Source organism: Trichechus manatus, unplaced genomic scaffold (genome assembly GCF_000243295.1).
Source record: "Trichechus manatus latirostris isolate Lorelei unplaced genomic scaffold, TriManLat1.0 scaffold00073, whole genome shotgun sequence".
Taxonomy (NCBI): domain Eukaryota; kingdom Metazoa; phylum Chordata; class Mammalia; order Sirenia; family Trichechidae; genus Trichechus; species Trichechus manatus.
Genome location: NW_004444009.1, coordinates 2,793,281 through 2,814,292, shown reverse-complemented (window position 1 = coordinate 2,814,292; position 21,012 = coordinate 2,793,281). Strand labels below are relative to the sequence as shown.

Genomic DNA, 21,012 nt, shown 5'->3' with positions numbered 1-21,012 from the left:
TGCAAGTATGAGTGTCCCTTAGCAAGACAAAGTTGGTCTCTATACTTACCTATAATGGTGATCTGTTATTTGCTGGCCCTAATCTTGGCCTAAGTGGTACAAATGGTTAATGCACTCAGCTGCTAACAGAAAGGTTGGTGGTTCAAGTCCACCCAGAAGCATCTTGGAAGAAATGCCTGGTGATCTACTTCTGAAAAATCAGCCTTTGAAAACCCTATGGAGCACAGTTCTCCTCTGAAACACATGGGGTCACCATGAGCCGGAGTCAACTAGATAGCAATGTTTTTTGTTTGTTTGTTTTTCTTTTTTTAAGCCTGGCCTGAGAGCATAGCGCTGAGAACAGGGGTGTTCTTTTTAGCTGCCATCAAGTCGATTCTGACTCATGACCCCATGTGCACACAGTAGAACTACTCCATAGGGTTTTCAAGCCTGTGACCTTTTGGAAGCAGATCACCAGGCCCGTCTTCCAAGGCTCCTGCGGGTGGTTTCAAACTGCCAACCTTTTGGCTAGTAGCCATGTGCTTAACTGTTTGCACCACCCAGAGACTCTGAGAACAGAGGCAGGGTAAGGTATAGTTTCCTGGAGGCCAAGAAGGTAGAGAGTCAGGAGGATCCCCTACCAATATATTTGTTAAGGAAAAAAAAAAAAAAAATCAGGATAAGAGAACATTTGGAAAGAGGTTAGAGGGCAGGATTAATCAGCACACCAGCTGCCTAAGTCTTCTGTTGGGCCCATTCAGCCCCAACCCTCCCACCGGAATGTCAGCTGTGGAATGTTAGCCCTGGATGAATAGAGACAGGCAGGTGTGTCACAGTATCGGAACAAAAGTAGATGGGGGTGAGGGAAGAACCATAAAGGGAGGAGGGCAAAAAAGAAGAGTGTTTTCTTGGTTTAGAAGGAGACTGTTTCTGCAAAGTCCCTAGATGGCACAAATGGTTAACACACCCATCTGCTAAACAAAAGTTTGGTGGTTCAAGCCTACCCAGAGAGAGGTGCCTTGGAAGAAAGGCCTGGTGATCTACTTCTGGAAAATCGGTCATTGAAAACCCTATGGAGCACAGTTCTACTCTAATACACATGGGGTCACCATGAGTCAGAATCGACTTGATAGCACCCAGGGGCAAGGACTAGAAGGCAGGAGGGGACAGGAAAGCTGGTAATAGGGAACCCAAGGTTGAAAAGGGAAAGTGTTGACGCGTCATGGGGTTGTTAACCAATGCCATAAAACAATATGTGAACTAACTGTTTAATGAGAAGCTAGTTTGTTCTGTATACCTTCATCTAAACTACAGTTTAAAAAAAAAAAAGAATCGACTTGATAGCAACTGGTAAACTGGTAATTTCCTTAAATAAGAGTGAAAACCCTGGGTTCTCATTGCAATTTTGCCTTCAAAGCTGGGCAAATCTCTTCACCTTCTGGGGTCTGTTTCTCATCTGTAAAATGAAGGTTGTGGCCCATTTCTAAGGTCTATTCCCAATGACACTGGGCAACTGTAAATCGGTTGCACATCCTCTGGCCCGTCCATACTTCCACAGCCCTCCTTAATTATAGCACCATCCTCTGTTGGATTATTTGCTCCATAGGATATTTGTTTGAAGCTAAAGCTATCTGAGAAAGTGGTTTCCTAAGCCTCCTCCAACTCTAGTGGCACCTGACACCTGGTGGACAATACTCCAGGATCAAGGACTGGGACTGCTAAATATTGATTCCCTCCCTCCTCTGAAAGCTCTCGATAGCCTGGACTACAGAAGTCAACCCTCACGCTAATAAGGTCTCATATCACTCTTGCACTGAGCTAAGGATGTTTCCCAAGTAGGTGTTAAACTCTTGAAATCATCAGACATCAGAGTGGGGAGAGCCCATAGAGATAGTGCCTCCTGAAGAGGAAACAGAAGACCAGACAAACCAAACCCTTGCTTAGGAAAGCTTCCAGTTAATGCCAAAGCTCTGTCCTGCACTCTCCCCAGCACAGCGTGCTGAGGGTAAAACCTGCTCAACTAGCCTCAAAGGGACGCCAGGACTAGTTCTTCCTTCCTTCCCCCCTTTCTTCTCCCTCCTTCCCCCCTTTCCCCTTTTCTTCCTTCCTTCCTCCCTTCCTTCCCTCCTTCCCCCCTTTCTTCCTTCCTTCTTTCCTTCTCTTCTTCTGCCTTCCCCCCTTCCTTTATTCCTTCCTTCCTTCATTCCTTCCTTCCCTCCTTCCTTCTTTCTTTTCTTCCTTCCCTTCTTTCCTTCCTTCTTCCCTCCCTTTTTTTTCCTCCCTCCCTCCCTTCTTCCTCCCAGGGAAAGTGAAGGTCATTCCCTCTCATTCCCTCACCTCCTGCCTCAGGAGCTGGAAATCCCAGAAGATGCAGTCCACACACTGCATCTCTCCTCCTTCAATGCTCCTTAAACCAGTGCCATTGAGTCGATTCCAACTTATGGTGCCTCCATGAGTGTCAGAGTAGAACTGTGCTCCATAGGGTTTTCAATGACTGATTTTTTAGAAGTAGATCACCAAGTCTTTCTTCTGAGACACCTCTGGGTGGACTCAAATCTTCAACCTTTTGGTTCACAGCCGAGAATGTTAACCCTTTGCAATACCAGGGACTCCTCCTCTAGGCTCCTGGGAACTATAGTACGAGCCCCTCAGCAGTCCCTTCACAGCAGCACTGGGCATGACCGCCCTGGAACACCTTGCTCCTAACATTACACAGATTCTAAATCTCCCAAGAACTGTTATGTTTGTTACTTTTTTCGATGTCCTCCCCATACCTCACACCTGCATCTTCCCACCCACAGAGGAGGCTGAGTTCAAGTCCAGCTGTAGTCCTCAGCCTAGTCTGCAGCACCCTTTGAACAGCAGCTCTCTGTCCAGAGACCCTCTGGCTGTGAACTCAAGTCCATGACTCCCACTGTATCTATTCAATTCAACCCAGAGAACAGTAGAGATATTGCTGTTAGTTGCCGTCAAGTCGGCCCCCAATTCATTGTGACCCTGTGCACAACAGGACAAAATGCTTCCTGGTCCTGCACTGTCTCTATGATCAGATTGGGTTTTCATTGACGGATTTTTGGAAATAGATTACTAGGCCTTTCTTCCTAGTAGTTTCAGCTCAGTTGAAACCTGTTTAGCATCATGGCAACATGCAATCCACCACTGACAGACAGATGCTGGCTGGCATGAGATGCACTGGCCAGGAATAGAACCCTGGTCTGCCGTATGAAAGGCAAGAATTCTACTACTGAACCACCACTGCCTCCTCCCAGTCAAGCTACTTCAGCTGAAACCTTGAGATGATCCTTGTCTAAACATGTTCCTGTTTTACTCAGACATTTGCTATCTGTAAAGAGAGCTGACAAGAGACATGTCTAGCCAGATCCTTTCCCAGGCCCTTGCTCCCCTAGCCTCTCTCCAGGGTAGGAGACGGCCCCTTTCACCCACCCACTAAAGCCAGATAAAGTGACTCTGACTTAAAGTCACACTAGTCCTCAGCAGAGAATCTAGATTTGTGCTTCTTAACCCTGAGCCTTTGATGAAGGTACCATCGTTCCCATGCGTAACACTTGAAGCCTTGGGATTAAGAAGTTCCTCCTTCTTAATAAAGCAGGGCTTGTTCAGGGGTCAGATCAAATCCCAAAAGTCATATTTAGAGTTTGCAAAATAATTCACCACCAGGAAGCTGGGTTTGAGGCTAGGCAGAGAACAGTACTGGCCTTCACCTTCACATCTATGTAGTGTTAGAACGTGCCAGCTTCTCCAATTCTCTCATAGCTGTGTCCCCAGTATCGAGCACTCAGCCTCGCACATGGGCACTCAGTATACATTTATGGAATGAACTCGGGGTCTCTGCTCTTAATGAGCCACAGCCTTGGGGAGAAGGGGAAGCTGACCATATCCAGGTAACATGTAGAGGGTATTATGGGAATACCCACACAGAAGAAACACTCCAGTCCTAGGGTCAGGGGAAGCATAGACTATCTTCTGTGGAATAAATGACTGCATCAAATTGCTTCCAAAGGATATTCGGTTTTCAGTAACCAGTGAGGCCTGGAGCCTATCAATCCTTCCATTTAGGATGACAATCCTCCAAATACATGTGTGGGAATACCAGCTTGAGCACTGCACATACGCTGATACCTCTCCCCAACCTTCCTAACACAGGGTAACTTGGTCCATGAAGCACTTTACTCTCAGGTTTTCAGTTTGAGGTGGGCTCAAGGAAAAGCCATCTACACTGGAGCATTTCCTGGTGAGGCAGGTCATCGATGGATGCAGAGGATTGTGAACAGTCCCTGGATCCCATTAGGGCAGCTGGAAATTGAAAACCACTGGAATTTGCTTTGATTTAGCAGAGGTGACCTAGAGAACACAGTCTGGCAGCAGGGCCCTGTAATCTGCAGAGCACTTGAGCCTCCGACAGTGAAGAGACCAGCCCTGGACTGTTCTTGCTAGGTGCACCCCTCCCTTCTCCCTCCTGGGCAGAAACAGACAGAAACAACGTTATTGCCCTGGGCAGCTAAGACTCGGAGCAGCACCGGGAATCCTGCTTTGTTAAAGGAGCTGGGGGTGGGGGGGGATACTCGGAAATAAGGGGAGGAAGGCAGCCCATGAATACAAGAGACCAAAGGCCTTCGACAACCTGCAATACCCATTCTGGCATTATCTGAAAAATAGCAACGACAGGCACTTTTCCTGGCCTTTATTATCTTAACTATTTAGCAGCCAGGAAGCGGGGAGGTAAGCGTGCAAGGCAGACATAGCAAGAGCAGACAGGCAGCAAAGCCTGCTGTGGCCTATGGTGCTCTTTGCCTCTATATCCCTTTGCAGAGGACAGGATTTGAGGGTTATGAGTTTTACTTACTATCTTCCCCAAGAAACAGAAAACAAAAAAACCCAAACCAGTTGCCATCACATCAACTCTGACTCATGGCGACCCTGTATGTGTCAGGGTAGGACTGTGCTCCACAGAGCTTTCAATGGCTGATTGTTAGGAAGTAGATTGTCAGGTCTTTCTTCAGTAGCACTTCTGGGTGGACTCAAACCTCCTACCTTTCAGTAAGCAGCCAAGTGTATTAACTGTTTGCACCACCCAAGGACTCCCCAAGAAAGGAGGTACCTAATAGGTCCTACAGAATTCTCAGTCCTGGCTGACCATTAAATTCACCTGGGGAGCTTTTATAAAATTACAGGTCCTTAGGCTTCACCCCAGACCAATCAATTAATCTCTGGAACAGTTTTCTATAAAAGCTTGCAAGGCGATTCTAATGTACAGTAAAGGTTAAGAAAACTTCAGGCCTAAACTAATCAAACCTGGAGAATTTCAAGTTGACTAGATACAGATTCTCTGTAACTGGAAGATTCTCTGCAGAGGCTTGCTCTAGTTTAGACTGGGCATCCCTTCAAGGTGCAGCCCAGGGGACCAAGTTTCCTGCTTTATCCTCATAGGGCAAACAGTACTTACTTACTTTAATATAGTAAGTACTTACTATACACTTACTTCACTTACTTTAATATAGTTAAAGTAAGTACCCATTGAAACCCACTGCCGTTGAGTGGATTCTGACTCATAGCCACCCTATAGGACAGAGTAGAACTGTCCCATAGGGTTTTCAAGGCTGTAAATCTTTACAGAAGGAGTCTACCACATCTTTCTCTCATGGATCAGCTGGTGGGTTCAGAACCGCCAACCTTTTGGTTAGCAGCCAAGTGCTTTAACCACTGTGCCATACTTTTAAATATACTATAATTTAAAGGTGCCCTCGTGGTGTAGTGGTTAAGCGCTCAGCTGCTAACTGAAAGGTTGGTGGTTTGAACCCACCAGCCACTCCATAGGAGAAAGATGTAGCAGTCTGCTTCTGTAAAGATTTACAGCCTTAGAAACCCTATGGGGCAGTTCTACTCTGTCCAATATGGTCACTATGGAGCCCTCGTGGCGCAGTGGTTAAGAGCTCAGGCTGCTAACCAAAAGGTCAGCAGTTCGAATCCACCAGCTGCTCCTTGGAAACCCTATGAGGCAGTTCTATTCTGACCTATAGGGTCGCTCTGAGTTGGAATTGACTCGATGGTAATAGGTGTTTTGGTATAGGGTCACTATGAGTTCTAATTGACTCAATGGCAATGATTTTGGTTTTTGGGTTTTTTTTCTTTTAATACTATAGTATATAAATATACTGTAATTTGAACTATATTTAATAGCTCTTACTTTAATATAGTTTTACTTTAACTGTACTTAAATATCAAGCCCTGGTGATGCAGCCGTTAAGAGCTATGGCTGCTAACCAAAAGGTCAGCAGTTCAAATCCACCAGCTGCTCCTTGGAAACCCCATGGGGGCAGTTCTACTCTGTCCTATAGGGTCACTATGAGTCAAAATTGACGCAATAGCAACAGGTTTGTTTGTTTTGTTTAGTGGTGCAGTGGTTAAGAGCTTGGCTGCTAACCAAAAGGTGGGCAATTCGAATCACCAGCTACTCCTTGGAAACCCTATGAGGCAGTTCTATTCTGTCCTATAGCGTCACTATGAGTTGGAATCGTCTCGACAGCAATGGCTTTGTTTGGTTTATACTTAACAGTGTTTCCAGAAGAAGAGAATTGGACCAGGAGCTGGTTTGGTAAATGCTTCAAGCCAGAAGAGTCCAGTTTGGGGAAGAAAGTTGTGGCCACAGTACTCTTACTGCCTCCATTCATCAGTTGTTGGGTGCCCTCAAGTTGATTCTGACTCATAGCAACCCCATGTGACACAGTAGAACCCCGTAGGGTTTTCTTGGCTTTACAGAAGCAGATCACCAGGTCTTTTTCCCCACAGAGCCATTGGGTGGGTTCGAACCACCAACCTTTAGGTAAGCAGCTGAGCACTTAACCATTGGGACACTAGGCCTACCAGTACTAGGATTCAGCATCTGCATGGCCCTTCTGGGCAGGGAAGGGGCTTGTGGATGTTCAGATAAGCAGGTAGTTGTGATAATTAAAAGGAAATGAGGTGCCTCTCTTCCTCTTTTCTATTTCTTGTGAACCCCTTCCTTCGAAACTGCTGTCTCAATGTTTCCATGAAGTTGGGCAGAGATGAGCTAAAAAATATTTCTAGCAAAAGGCCAGTCTAGCTGGAACAAATTCCTTTCAGTATTATCAGTAGCTATTAAGTTACATTTCTAAGAACTTGGGGAAAGAAAATATTTGTGATTCAGGAACACAGTTTTTTGTTTGTTTTTTTTTAAATAGCTTGGAGACCAGACTCAAGACTGTCTCCCTTCTTCAAACTATCTCCCCTATTTATTCTCCACAGATTAATTAAAAGAAATGAAGACCCAGGTCTTTGGAAATCAGTACCAGTGGTATAACATTAACACATTCCCAACATCCCTAAGCAACATTAATGTAGAAATGTTGCATGAAATTCCTGGTTAGAATGTGTAGGCCATTTAGACATAATTCCAGGATGATCTAGGACCCACCTGAACATTCTCACACAACGGTCAAGAACCTTTTTCTGCAAAGCTCCAGACAGTAAATATTTTAAGATTTGTGGGCCACAAGAGACAGAAAGGTCCACATAAACCAGAGACTGCAACAGCCAGAACCAGAACTAGATGGTGCCCGGCTACCACCAATGACCACCCTGACAGGGAACACAACAGAGTCCCTGTTGGTGCAGGACGAAAGTGGGGTGCAGAACTCAAATTCTAGTAAAAAGACCAGACTTAGGTCTGAGACTGGAGAAACCCCAGAAAGCACGGCCCCCGGACTCTCTGTCAACCCAACACTAAAACCGTTTCCGAGGCCAACTCTTCAAAGATTAGACTGGACCATGAGACATAAAATGATACTCGTGAAGAGTGTGCTTCTTAGCTCAAGTAGACACATGAGACTAAATAGGCAGCTCCTATCTGGAGGTGAGATGAAAAGGCAGAGAGGATCAGGAGCTGGTTGAATGGACATGGGAAATCAGGGGTGGAAAGGAGGAGTGTGCTGTAACAGTATAGGGAGAGCAATTAGGGTCACATAACAATGTATGTATAAGTTTTTGTATGAGAGACTAACTTGAATTGTAAACTTTCACCTAAAGTACAACAATAAAATTAAATTAAAAAAAAAAGATTTGTGGGCCATCAGTCTCTGTCTCAACTATTCAACTCTGTCGTTGTAGTTTGAAAGCAGCCATAAAACCAGTTGCCGCCAAGTCGATTCCAACTCATGGTGACCCTATGTGTGTCAGGGTAGAACTGCACTCCATCGGGTTTTCAATAGCTGATCTTTTGGAATTCAATCACCAGGCCTTTCTTCTGAGGTGCCTCTGGGTGGGTTCAAACTGCCAACCTTTCAGTTAGTAGTCGAGCAGCTATATGTAAATGTGGCTGTATGGATGTGTCTGTGTTCCAAAAAAATTTTATTTACAAAAAGAGGCAGGGCGGAATTGGTAGTTTCCCAACCCCTGTTCTACCAGAATATAGCTTCCATAGATGGAGCTGAGTGACATCTAACTGATGAGAAATAATAAAAAAAGAAGGACATGGTAAAAGACTGGTATGGATTTAATGACAAATATTCCATATTGGTTGCTGAACACCAGGTAGCTGTCCAAAGAACCATCATTAAATAAAACAACCTGAAAATAAGGCAATTTTCACGTACACAAGCACACACATAAAACTTGTTACTTTCAGGATCATTAAATTATTCACTATTTTAACAAACAGCTGTAAAATAACATTACAGTGAAGCAAAATGTGCACAAACTTGAGAAACAAAGTTCAGATTGTCTTTGAACACAGGTTCTTAATTTGTACTTTTTCATATATGTATAGCCAGCCTCTTGATTTTGAAGAGACGACATGGCTCAAGGAGTTAACTTCCTATCTTCTCCTTCCAACTCAAAGTTCAAGATTTAATCAAACCATTTGGCCTATATAAACTACTCCAGGTTTTGCTCAGTAAAGGGCAGCAGAGGAAGCCTGCCTTTGACCAAACTCTCCAGGAAACAAATACATCTGCTTTCACAATCATTAATGAGACGGTGGAAGGACTCTTGCAAACAGAGGAACGTTTTCAAGGGTGAACCACAGTGAACAGGGCTTGCTGAAGAAATACTATTATTCTAAAACTAGATTCAAGAAGCTTCCTCCTGAATGCATTTAACCCTCACTTAATGAAGATACGTGTCCTGAAGAATTGCAAGAAAAATGGAATCACATTTTAAATGCACCATGACAGTGGGGTGTTGGTGGCTGAACTATTTTCTTCTTATAAAAGATTGGCTCATAGATGGGAAATTGAAGTAGTAACTGACTCTTCTGGTAAGAGAAAAACAAGAGTTAATGATCGAAATTCAAAGATTTCCACTGCCACTTAGTTATTTTACATTATCTTCTTTCCACATGGAATCCTTTCTCTAAAGCTGCTGATATGGAACGTATTTGATGCAGACAAAACTATGCAATAGTATAAAGACTGGCAGCAAAAGGCCAAATAAACCACAAAGAGGACAATCAAAAGTTGGATGAGATTTCATAGGCACAGACTCAAGAGAACTTAAAACAGCTATCAGAGGTAGATGTGCATGGAAAAAATAATAATTCCTACAAACTGGCTATATTATTTTAAGGTGAGTCTAATACACTTGTATCCAGAGTACAAGAGTTAGAATAAATACTGAACACTTACTTTGCTTATATTACTCCTGACTAAAAGAAAATAAAAAAGAATTAGTGTCTATATTTTGAAAAGCTATTTGCATTTGTGAATAATAAACTGATTAAGAGGGCCAGATCAACAGGCATTATACAAGCCTCGAATTCTCAGGATTTTTTTTTTTAATTCTTTTTATAATGGCAAAAAACATGTTTTTCTACAGTCCCAAAAGAGTTTCTTTGCTAGAATACAACTGATCAAGTACAAATTTTCAGCATCCGCAGAAACTTTGCTGAAACTGTAAAAACTTACAAGTGTTAATAATCTTGTAGCTTTTTTTTTTTTTAATCTTCAAACATGTTCAACAGTCTGTGTAGATGCTTCCAAGAAAGATACAGGGTAACAATCACTAGTGAAGAAAACAATACCGCTTTCCACAACCCTAACTTCTAAGGGCTAACCTAGGGGAGAAATTTTCAGCATACGTAACTGAAATCTATACAAGGGGCCTCTAACTACAGCCCCCTAGTATAAACGGATCGTAGCTCTAGACACCCTAATCACATGACAAAGACCAGCTTTGTCAACAAGGACATCTTTGGCCCTTCTGGACTAGCCTTAAGTGTTTCCATTAAGCATAAGAATTTTCAGTGTCCTCATGTTGTTACACAAATCACGACAGGTAAGTCTTTCTAGCAGCTGAGCTGGAGAGCACAAAAGGTCAGACCATACCAATTCACACTGCTGTTAGTGTAGCACTCCTGCACCCAGGCCTACCGTGAGACAGTGGTCATAATACTGATCTGCCTCAGAAAGATGTGAGAAACAACTAACAATCATTAAAAAGCATAAAGCACTTTACAAATATAAAAGTGCTATTTTGGCATTTATATAACAACCAGAAAACATTCATTGCTTGTGCTATTTGGCAATTTTGCACCAACACCTCTCCCTGACTGTCCCTCCCTGTGTAAAGCCTTGAGATTTCCACTGTGCCTCCACAACCAGGAAAAAGAAATTCCTACTTAGACCAGATCCCACATCAGTAGAGATGGAGGTGGAAGTTTGGGTACCTCCCCCATTACTAAAGCAGGGGAGGGGGCATCACAGATGCAAAACGGAGGCAAAAGCGACAAAGGAGCCTTATGCCCCAATTTTTGAACACTTGGCTTTCCTTAATTTCTTACATAAGGAAAGCATAACTCTGAGACCCTTGACTTATGTGGCAGGTCTCTGGGGCAACTGTTGATGGTCTGAGGTTCACCTTAATGAAACGCGCATCAAACTGACCTGGGAAGGGGAAAGTCACACATTGCTGGGATTGTTCCATTCTCTGCATTTAAAAGATCACAAGTGACACCTGGAAATATTGGGCCCGGCACACTCCTGACGCCAGGAGCAGGGGGCTGGCCCTCCACATAGACCACTTTGACCTAGCATGATGCTGGAGCATTTTAAAGGATGGAGCAAACAACCGGGAGCTAAACTTTCGATTTCCCAGATCTGAGAATCAGCTATAAATGAATTTCTAAACCCAGAGGTTGCTCCCTTGAAATGAGGTTGTGTAGTTTTTCTCCCCAAGTTTCCCCCTGGATGCCTCAAAATAGCAGCTAATTGTGGCTCACAGAAAGGAAGAGTATAGAAAATATTCTCTCCTACAAAATTGACGCTATAGCCAATGTCGGGGGGTAGGGAAAACATCGGCTTTAACACTTGGTGGTACCAAGGTAGATTTATACCTGTCTTTTATTTTACCCCATAACCCTCACTCCAACTACACCTCTCCCCTGATTCCCATGGCCCACCCCACTGTACTCCCTGCCCTCCTGTTCTCAGCCTCCCAACTCCCCTTCCTCAAGGTCCTCGAAGTGCCTGCTCCTCCATGCTCTTCGCCCCTTCCTACAGTATGTAATTGAAGAAGTCATTGATCTTAAAGCACATCTCTCAAACACTTAAGTGGGCAGGAGGCAGGCAAAATACAGCACCCCAAAAGAAAAACTCTTACCCAGCCATCCCTTCAGCACCCCCGAACACCAAAAGGCTCCCCAGTCACGGCCAGATTGTCCCTCCCCCAATTCTACAGGGTCTGTCCCCAGGACATGTACTTTCCCACATGCTCCCCAGAGGGCCGCCTCCCTCCGGCCAAGCCCTAGCACAGGTGCAGCTTCTGGTGCTGCGCTAGGTGCGTTTTGTAGCGGAAGCCCTTGCCGCAGCTAGCGCATTTGTGCGGCTTGTTGCCGGTGTGGATGCGGCGGTGACGGATCAGGTGTGAGCTCTGGATGAAGCTCTTGCCACACTCGATGCATGTGTAAGGCTTCTCGCCCGTGTGCGTGCGCTGGTGCTGCGTAAGCGTGGAGAAATCGCTGAAGCGCTTCTCGCACTGACCGCAGCGGAAAGGCTTCTCGCCCGTGTGTACACGCAAGTGGTTCACCAGGTGCGAGTTGCGGCCGAAGCCCTTGCCGCATTCGCGGCACACGTAGGGCCGCTCGCCCGAGTGCGTGCGCTTGTGCGTGAAGAGGTGCGAGCTCACGCTGAAGGTCTCGCCACACTCGGAGCACATATAGGGCTTCTCGCCTGTGTGCACGCGCTGGTGCTTCACCAAGTCTGAGCGCCAGCTAAAGCGCTTGCCACACTCCCCGCATCCATGCGGCTTCTCGCCCGTGTGTATGCGCTGGTGGTTAGCCAGGTGCGAGCGGCGCACAAAGCCCTTGCCGCACTCCCCACAAGCAAAGGGCCGCAGTGCCGCCGCCCCCGCGCCGCTGGCCGCAGCGTGTGCGCGGCGATGGCTCAGCAGGTGGGAGCTGAGGCTGAAGGCCTCGCCACACTCGGGGCAAGGGTAGGGCTTCTCGCCCGTGTGCAGGCGCCGGTGCTTGAGCAGGTCGGCGCGCCAGCTGAAGCTCTTGCCGCAGTCGGCGCACAGGTTGGGTCGCTCGCCCGTGTGCAGCCGTAGGTGGTTGGTGAGGTACGTGTTGCGGCTGAAGCCCTTGCCGCACTCTCCGCAGCGGAAGGGCTTCTCGCCGGGGGGCCGGGCCAGCGCGGGCCCCGCCCGGAAGCCCCCAGTCACGCCCACTCCCATCATCCCCACCACTGCGCCACACTCCCCGGTGAAGCCAAAGGGCTCCAAGCCGGCTACGGCGGCCGCCTCTGCCAGGCGGTGGATGCGCTGGTGCTGCAGGAAGGCAGTGCCAGGGCTGAAGCTCTCCCCACAGTCGGGGCAGATGGTGGGCGCGTCCATGATGCTGGCCACCAGGCTGTCGAGCTCCCCGAGATCCATGGCCATGGGGTGGTGGAGCCGGCGGAAGCGGCGATGGGCAGGCTTGTCGCCCCGGTGCCAACTCCCCAGAGAGAGGTGCCGCCTCCAGGGAAGCACGGGAGCGGGCGGCTGCTCCTCGTCCTTCTCCAGCCGGTTCTCCCCTACACTCTCCTCCTCCTCTTCCTGGGGGCTCCGGGATATGCTGTCAGACTCAGACAGTCTTGGGAACATTGCCAAATCAGCTACACCAGGCTGGTCATCCTCTTCCTCCCGGAGAGCAGCCCCTTCTTCCTCACTCAGCAGATCCTCTGCAACGGAAACTGAGGGTTACTATACTGGACGCTCGAAAGGTAAACCTCAGAAAGCCAGTCTCAATAAGAGTGTAGGTCAAGGAGTAACCCCTTCTCCAAGACAATCTCAACCCCTCCCTGAGGTTCCTGCCAATTTCAGACTCTCCTAGGAATGGCCTAAACGAGAGCCACTCAGAAATCTGGGGAAAGCTCACTCAGCAGCCCCCTTTGCCCACCAGTTCTGCCTCAGAGCCTGTCTCTATCCACTGCATCCCAGGGCCCTCAGCAGATCCATCCAAAGGCTTGACTGACAACCTGTGCTGGAAAGTCAAGTCTGGGCCAGGTGGGAATGGGATTTGGAGAAGAGATTTGCTCATCCCAACAGCTACCAATGCCTTTTAAGGCTCTGGCCTCCAAAAACAAGCCCACTCCACCCACCTACAAAATAACCAGGCTCTGGACTGATTTTAGGGAGCCCTGGTGGTACAGTGGTTAAAGTGATCAACTGCTAACTGAAAGGTCTGGGGTTGGAAACCACCAGCAGCTCCTGGGAGGAAGATGTGGCAATCTGCTTCCATAGAGATTTACAGCGCTGGAAACCTATGGGGTTGCCATGAGTTGGAATCTACTCCATGGCAGTGGGTTTGGTTTTTTTTGTTTGGACTGATTTTTAAAATAGTTTAGTCTGTAATAGCTTAAGGTGGAAAAAATTGAACTCACCCCAACCTAAGTGCTTTACTATGTATGGGGGTGGGGGTGATGGTAGGGAAAAGGGGGTGTGAGCACAAGGCCTGGAGCTGAACACACATCTATCAGTCTCTTGCGGCTTCTCCCCAAGCAGAGGACACTCAGAAAGCTACTGAGATGGAGATGTGAACGACCACATGTGCATGAGGGGAAGGGGGAAGCAGCAGGGTGTCTGGGACTGTTTCACTGGGGAAGGAACTTAACCTCCCAGTCCTGGCCTTAAGGTATTACAGCTCATTTCTGTGCCAACGAATGCCCGAAAGTGGAACCAAGGAGGGAGATGGAGAACTAGCATTAACTCCAGGTTAGAAATAGCAAGAGATTTAGCAGGGGCCTTGGTCCTTTGGAGCCCTGGTGAGGCAGTAGTTAAGAGCTTGGCTGCTAAACAAAAGGTCAGTTGTTTGAATCCACCAGCCGCTCCTTAGAAAACCTATGGGGCAGTTCTATTCTGTCCTACAGCATCGCTATGAGTTGAAATCAGCTCGACGGCACCAAGTTTGGTTTTTGGCACTTTGGGTGTTGGCCACATGAACCTGGGTAGATCACTTACCACACACTTTACTTATCTGTAAATGGGGATGATGATTGTAACTGTAAACACCTGGACACTTTCTAGTTGCCTAGCACTGTGCTAAGTAAACCTTTATGTGCAGCAATTCATTTAACTCTTCCCAACACCCTATTACCCATTGCAGTTGAGTCTATTCCGACTCATAGCGGAACACCCTGTGAGGTAGGCGCTAATATTACCTCTGTTCCCACTGTTAAAGTGCTATTACAAATGTTAATTATATGGCAGTGTTCTGTATACTGTAAAGTGCTATACCCATGAACTAACTTCTTCACCCAGGCTTACCAGCAGAGCCCACCTCAGACTGGGTTGAAGAAAAGGGTCTTCCTCAGACCTAACACTAGAAGGGCTAAGGCAGTAAAGAATTCTTTTGTGAGCTCCTCCCCAAAGAAAGAATGCAGCCCCAGTTATACTAGCCAGAGCCAGAAGTAAATGTGAGTGGGGAAGCTTCCATGGAAATGCCAGCTTTCTCCTCACCGGTGCAGATGTTGGGCACCATCTCCCTCTCCTCTGAGACCCCTCGTAGATCTTCATCCTGGGGGCTGGAGCCCATCTCTTTCTCCAGGTGGTCCTCTCTCTCATCTGTGTCCTGTGTTCCTCTTTCTTCTGGGTCCTCTTCCCTGTCCTCAGAGTTCTCAAAATCGGAGCCCATCTCTTTATCCTCCAGGTCCTGGGTTTCACACACACCCTGCTTATCTTCTTGTTCCATCCAGGAAGACCAGGGATCCCTGCTCCAGACAAAACAGAGACAAAAAAAGGTCATGTTGGTCTGGCCTTGACTGCCATGAAAATTAGTAGAACAGTCTGATAAAATGTAGAGTTCCAAGCCCCAAATGGCAGATCTCAGCTCCACCCCACATTTCAAGGTGAACAGAACCAAGTGCAAAGGAGGCTGGCCTGGGTGGCAGAGGAACATTCTGAGGCCGCATGCCAACCCTCACTGGGCTATAACTTGATCTGTTTTTGTGAAGTGAATGTCCATTTGCATGTTTTTATAGTTTAACAGTAGGGCAGGTATTCTCATTTTACAGATGAGAAAACTTGAAGCTCAAAAAGAAGACACCACCAGCCTAAGGATGCATAACTGTAAGCAGCAGCAGTAGTTGTTGTTACTGGGTGCCACTGAATCCGTTTCTACTCATAGTGACTCTATACGACGGCCTCATGGGGTTTTCTAGGCTGAAATCTTTACAGGAGCAGATCGCCAGGTCTTTCTCTTGCACAGCAGCTGGGTGGGTTTGAACCACCAGCCTTTCAGTTAGCAGCTGAGTGCTTAACCATTTCATCACCAGAACTCCTTGTAAGCAGTAGAAAACCCTTTGCCATCTAGTTGATTCCGACTCAGCAACCCTACAGGACAGAGTAGAACTGCCTCCATTAGTTTCCAAGGCCATAATCTTTATGGAAGCAGACTGCCACATCTTTCTCCCAAGGAGTGACTGGTGGGTTGGAACAGTCAACCTTTCAGTTAGCAGCTGAGCGCTTAATCACTGCACCACCATGGCTCTTTGTCAGAAGTAGAGAGGGGATAAAATCAATTATGCTGCCACAGAATCCAGTGCTTCCCTTTCTCTTATTACAGCTTGCTCTTCTCACAGGAATCTTGTCAGAAATTCAGCTAATTAGGAGTGGGCCTCTAAGAAGCCAGAGAAAGAGTATGTTCAAGACACAAGAATAACAGAAGCATCAGTACCTAGCTTTTTATCTAAGACCATGTCACCAACAGCAGCGCCATTCTGGCTTAGTGGTAAGGATTTGCTGCTTTGCAGGGAGCAATACGCCAAGCTTTAGTAGTATATTAAGGGTGAGAGGAAGAGATCCATGGACCCTCAATATTAGGAGCTCTCTATAGGAAACCCTGTGGCATAGTGGTTAAGAGCTATGGCTGCTAACCAAAAGGTCTGCAGTTTGAATCCACCAGGCGCTCCCTGGAAACTCAATGGGGAAGTTCTACTCTGTCCTATAGGGTCACTATGAGTTGGAATCAACCCAGTGGCAATGGGCTTTTTTTTTCTGCTTTATATAGTCCTTACTATGTATTTTACTGCACCTTAATTGTAGAGAACCCTTAACATGATGGCACTGCATGCACCAGGCATAATCAGTAACCCTTCTGCAGAAAAGACCAGCATGTGAATTGTGGGGGCGAAACGACGTCAGATTCCTAAAGCTTTTGTAGCTGTCAGGTTTATATTTCAGAGTTAAAGGGCCCTCTGCCAAGGCTGAGCAACTGAGCCAGAAATAATTTCTTTTTGTCCTTCATCACTCCTACAGTTTAGCTCAAGGCAGGAAAGCAGTTTCTAGGTCAAAGACCTTGGACTATGACTTTGAAGAGGCCAGCTCTTTCCCTCCCTCAGTAGCCCCCAACAGAACTTCCAAAAACATGGCCGAGCAGCTATCCCAAATGGATGCCCCTTCCTCAGTTGGGAGCTCTTCCTGCCTGTTAGAGAGGCCTTCCTGAGGCAGTGTGGGCTGTGCAGGGCCTTTGGAGTGGAAAGCAGTTAAGGCAGCAGCTATTCCGGCAGGACCAGCCTCACTCTACAGTCCAAAGCCAAGTCAATTAACCTCTCATTGTTTCAGTGTCTTCCTCAGTGTAAGAAGGGCTATGCTACTTAACCTTTCTCACGGGAGGGTGTCAGAAGGAAACTAATTAAGAAGCACTTTGGAAAACACTGCAGAGAGTAATCGATGCTTTGAGTTTTACAAATGCAGAAAACATGCATTATTTCTTTTTAAGTCTTGATGCCATTTCAGCACCAGACTGCCATAATTTTGGCAGACCTATGACCCTAAATAGCATAGTATGTCCTTTGTCAGGGGTAATGAGATACTATCTAGACTAGAGTGAAAAAAAATCAAGTCCTTCCCTTTAATAGGAAAATGACTGGATCTGAGATTGGTCAGTCAACTGTGCCCAGGAATGTAGCTGAGTTCCTGTAGAATGTACACTGTTTATAACTCCAGGTTTCAGAACCTTGGGTTTTCTTCTGTTAGACTGTAGGAGAAAAAAATCCCATTACAGCCATAACCCTTTTAAGAGGTCTATCCCATACAAGTCTACTGGTCCCTTTCATTCCATTGTCTCCTGGAGCTCAGCCTCAGTCTATCCCTTGAGTCTGCATATATAATAAACTCAGGGGGTAGGGGATAGAGAGGCAAAAGGAGGGTTTTCAAACAAATGACCTAAAGGTTTGCTGGTGGCTAAAAGAAGGGTGGAGGAACTAATCAGTGGTTTCTGCCAACCTAAGACCAGTGAGAATTTTACATCAGTAAGGTAATCAAATAAGCATGTCACCAGAAACTCATAAAACTAAAATGGGTTTTCTGATTTGTGATTTCTTGGGAATGAAGAGTGAGTTCATGTCAGAGATATAAAACGAGGAAACGTGAGTTTTCTAGATTAAAGGGAGAAAAAGACAGTTGGAGTTCCCCACTTAGGGCTGACATGGAAAGTTCACAGTGCTGGCTACACTCAGAATTAAGGCAGTTCAGAGCAGTTCTACTGTGTAACACATGGGGTCGCCATAAGTCAGAAGTGATTTCACAGCAGTGGGTTAGTTTTGGTTTTTGTTGTTTTAAGCTCCCAAAGGTAGTACATATCCAGATCTTCATTCACACCAGGAGAGGATGAGGTATGCTGTGAAAAGAATGGGAAGCTCCTATCAACTACAGAAACGCCATTCACGGCACAACATCTCAAATTTGTTTTAAAAATGCATTATGTTAGGGCAAAATTGGCAATCTGCATGTCCAACAAGATGGATTAGTATAGAACATCCACACTGTCACATCACGGGGTACTAGGCAGCTATCAAGTAACAGAGAAGACTGTTAGAGGTATGGAAAGATGGTCACAATGTATTATTAGATAAAAAATAGCTGGTTAAAAAAAATCATTTTTTTAAACATATTAGCATAAAAATTTATATGTAGAGAGGAAAACCAGGTTATTTATTCAAATGTCAATGAAACTTCTCCTGGATGCTTCTGGAGGCTTCACATCTATTAACTCATTTAATTTTAATAACAACCCAGTGAGGTAGGGTACTTCCAACTTCACTGACAAAAAACAGGCACAGAAGACGTCGTCCCAATTTTAAGGACAGAGCAGGGTTTCAAACCCCTGCAGTCTAGCTCCAGGGCCAACGCCCTTAAACAGAAGCTATACTGAATTCCCTCCTGATGCATCATTTGGGAAGACTTTTCCTTTTTGTGCACATCTGTATTCTCTCAAAAAACGTGTACTTTTATTTTAGGAAAAAAACCCAGCTTTGTTTCTAATGAGGTAAAATATGTTAAAGAAAAACCTATGATGATTCTAGAAGCAACAAAAAGAGGAAGACAAGAACAGTTGATAAAACAGATACCCGGGCACATTTTGTTCCAACTCCTTTGCCATTTGTTTTCTAAATAAAAACTAGCAACATGTTTTCCTAGGCATAGCCATGGCTGGATAACGAGGGGAGTGGCGGGGCAGTGTGACAGCACTGTGGGCTGACTGACCTGGGTTCAAATTTCTGCTATTTACCAGCTGTGTTACTTTATGCAAGTTAAGTAACCTTACTAAACCTCAGATTCTGCATCCATAAAAACAAGGATACCATATACCTTGCAGGGTTGTTCTGAGAACCACAGAAGATAATGCTTGTAAAAGCAGCTGGCACACAGTAGAGACTTAATTTAAAAAATTATACACACACCTCCACTCTCACATTTTGGGGATCACTCATCAGTAGCTTAATCCTGTTCACCAAGAATGGCCCCTGGCAGTACAAGTGGGGCTTCTTGCCCCCTTCCCCCTTGTTGGTAAAGGCTCTATTAATGAATAGCCCATCACAAGGACCAGGGAGGGGCTAGTTGCTTCGGTGGTTGCTGGGGTGAAGGAAAAAGTTCAGTTCCATATTGGTTTGTAACTGCTGATAACCCATCCTGTATACAGGTCAAAAGCTGAATGGGGTAGGGGTGTGCAGTTCAGCAAACCCTGACTTAGGGGAGCTCTCCTCCCCCTAGGCAGATGGGATAGGAGTTCAAGGGAAACACACACACACACACACACACACACACACACAGAGGTTATGGTGGGGGCAGTCAAACAGCCAAGATGTATTCCCATTCTAGTTATAATCACTAAGGGAGACTAAAGAGCAGTGAGTAATGATGAGAGACAGCCCTGGTTTTTCTGGCAGCACAGCCAATGTGCTATACAGCTTTGAGTAAGTATTTACCCTCTCTGGGCCTCTGGTCAGTGAAAAGGTTTGGTTTGAATATGCCTGAGACTTTTCTCAGCTCTTGTCATATGACTCGTAAGCACACAGGTGAGTTAATTCAGGGAGGCACCACTGTCAGCTACACTAGACATTTTTAGCTCCAGCTTGTTTTTTCAACTCACACAGCAAGCTGTTGACTCCCAAAACACTCCAGCCACCGCCACCGCCACCACCACGAAAACCTTTCTCTTGGATACAGATCACTTCAGGGTTGGATTGGACAACTTCCGCCAAGACTGCTTAAATCCCATTTTCCAGAACTTGCAATATTTTCATGTCCTTTTTGTCCACCCCATGTCCCCCAACTCAAAAAAAAGTAATGTTTGTTACCCTATAAAGTCACTAGGAAAATGCTCAAGTGGCCTCTAGACAAACTCAACCTGGTTTGAAGGACCAATCAGACCACTTTGAAGACGTTGCTACTTAGTGGGGGTAAATGTTATAAGGTATCTTAAGAAATAATAAAGGAAGAGAGGGAGGGGGAGAGAGTGAGGTGGGGCAGAAAGTGAAGCAGTAGCAGAACAAGAATTAGAATTTAACCTGAGTTTATTGGCACATTCGCACAGTGGGAGGCCGCTGGGGCTACCTATAAAACCTATCCCTTTTGAACAGCAAGAGCCCCACCATGCTATGGTTTTAACCTAACTTCCTGTGAAGGGGTTGGGCAGACTTGCACACACCTCTCCTCCACTTGCAGGATTTTACAGAGAAGACAGCCAAGGGCCAAAAAGAGTACCATCTCCCAATTCGCCTCTAACAGATAAACCAATCTCAGAGCTTGCTGTCTTTTTCAGGGCTGGCATTTTGCACGAGGACCCTACACTGTCATGCTACCATCTGGCCTGGATGAGTGTGGTGGGGGAGGTGAGCAGATCACAGTCCCCTGCAGTGAAAGTCTCACATTTGAACGGAGCTGTGCAACTTGAGGAGTTCCTGGGTAGCACAAATGATTAAGCACTTGACTACTAGCCAAAAGGTTGGTGGTTTGAACCCACCCAGAGGCACCTCAAAAGACAGGCCTGGTGATAACCCTATGGAGCACAGTTCTACTCTGGACACATGGGGTCTCGATGAGTCAGAATGCACTCGAAGGCAACTAACAACAAAATGCATCTTAAACTGCACTTTTGCAGAGCCTTCACATTTGGCTCCAGTAACTGTGAGGTAACGGAGTTACCCTATTATCCCTGTAAAGAGAAATGAGGCTCAGCAAATTTGAGCTCCAGGTGACATACCTCCTGGATAGAAGGTTAGGACTCAAACCTGTGTCTCTTGGCAC

The 21,012-nt window shown here is 46.0% G+C and overlaps 1 protein-coding gene across 1 annotated transcript; it reads right to left on the bottom strand.

Moving 5' to 3' along the window:
* Positions 1–11,754: 11,754 nt before the first annotated feature.
* Positions 11,755–15,409, bottom strand: ZNF697 (zinc finger protein 697). Its single transcript, XM_004380338.2, has 2 exons — positions 14,944–15,409; positions 11,755–13,166 (listed from the first exon to the last, which is right to left on the bottom strand). Exons 1-2 carry the CDS (start codon positions 15,380–15,382, stop codon positions 11,755–11,757), a joined length of 1,851 nt encoding a protein of 616 aa, XP_004380395.2. The 5' UTR covers positions 15,383–15,409.
* Positions 15,410–21,012: the final 5,603 nt, after the last annotated feature.

Coding starts and splice junctions, on each gene's coding strand:
- ZNF697 (XM_004380338.2), bottom strand. CDS start 15,382: ATGTTCCTCTGCCACCCAGGCCAGCCTCCTTTGCACTTGGTTCTGTTC. Junction 13,167..14,943: donor GGTGCCCAACATCTGCACCG/GTGAGGAGAAAG, acceptor TTTCCGTTGCAG/AGGATCTGCTGAGTGAGGAA.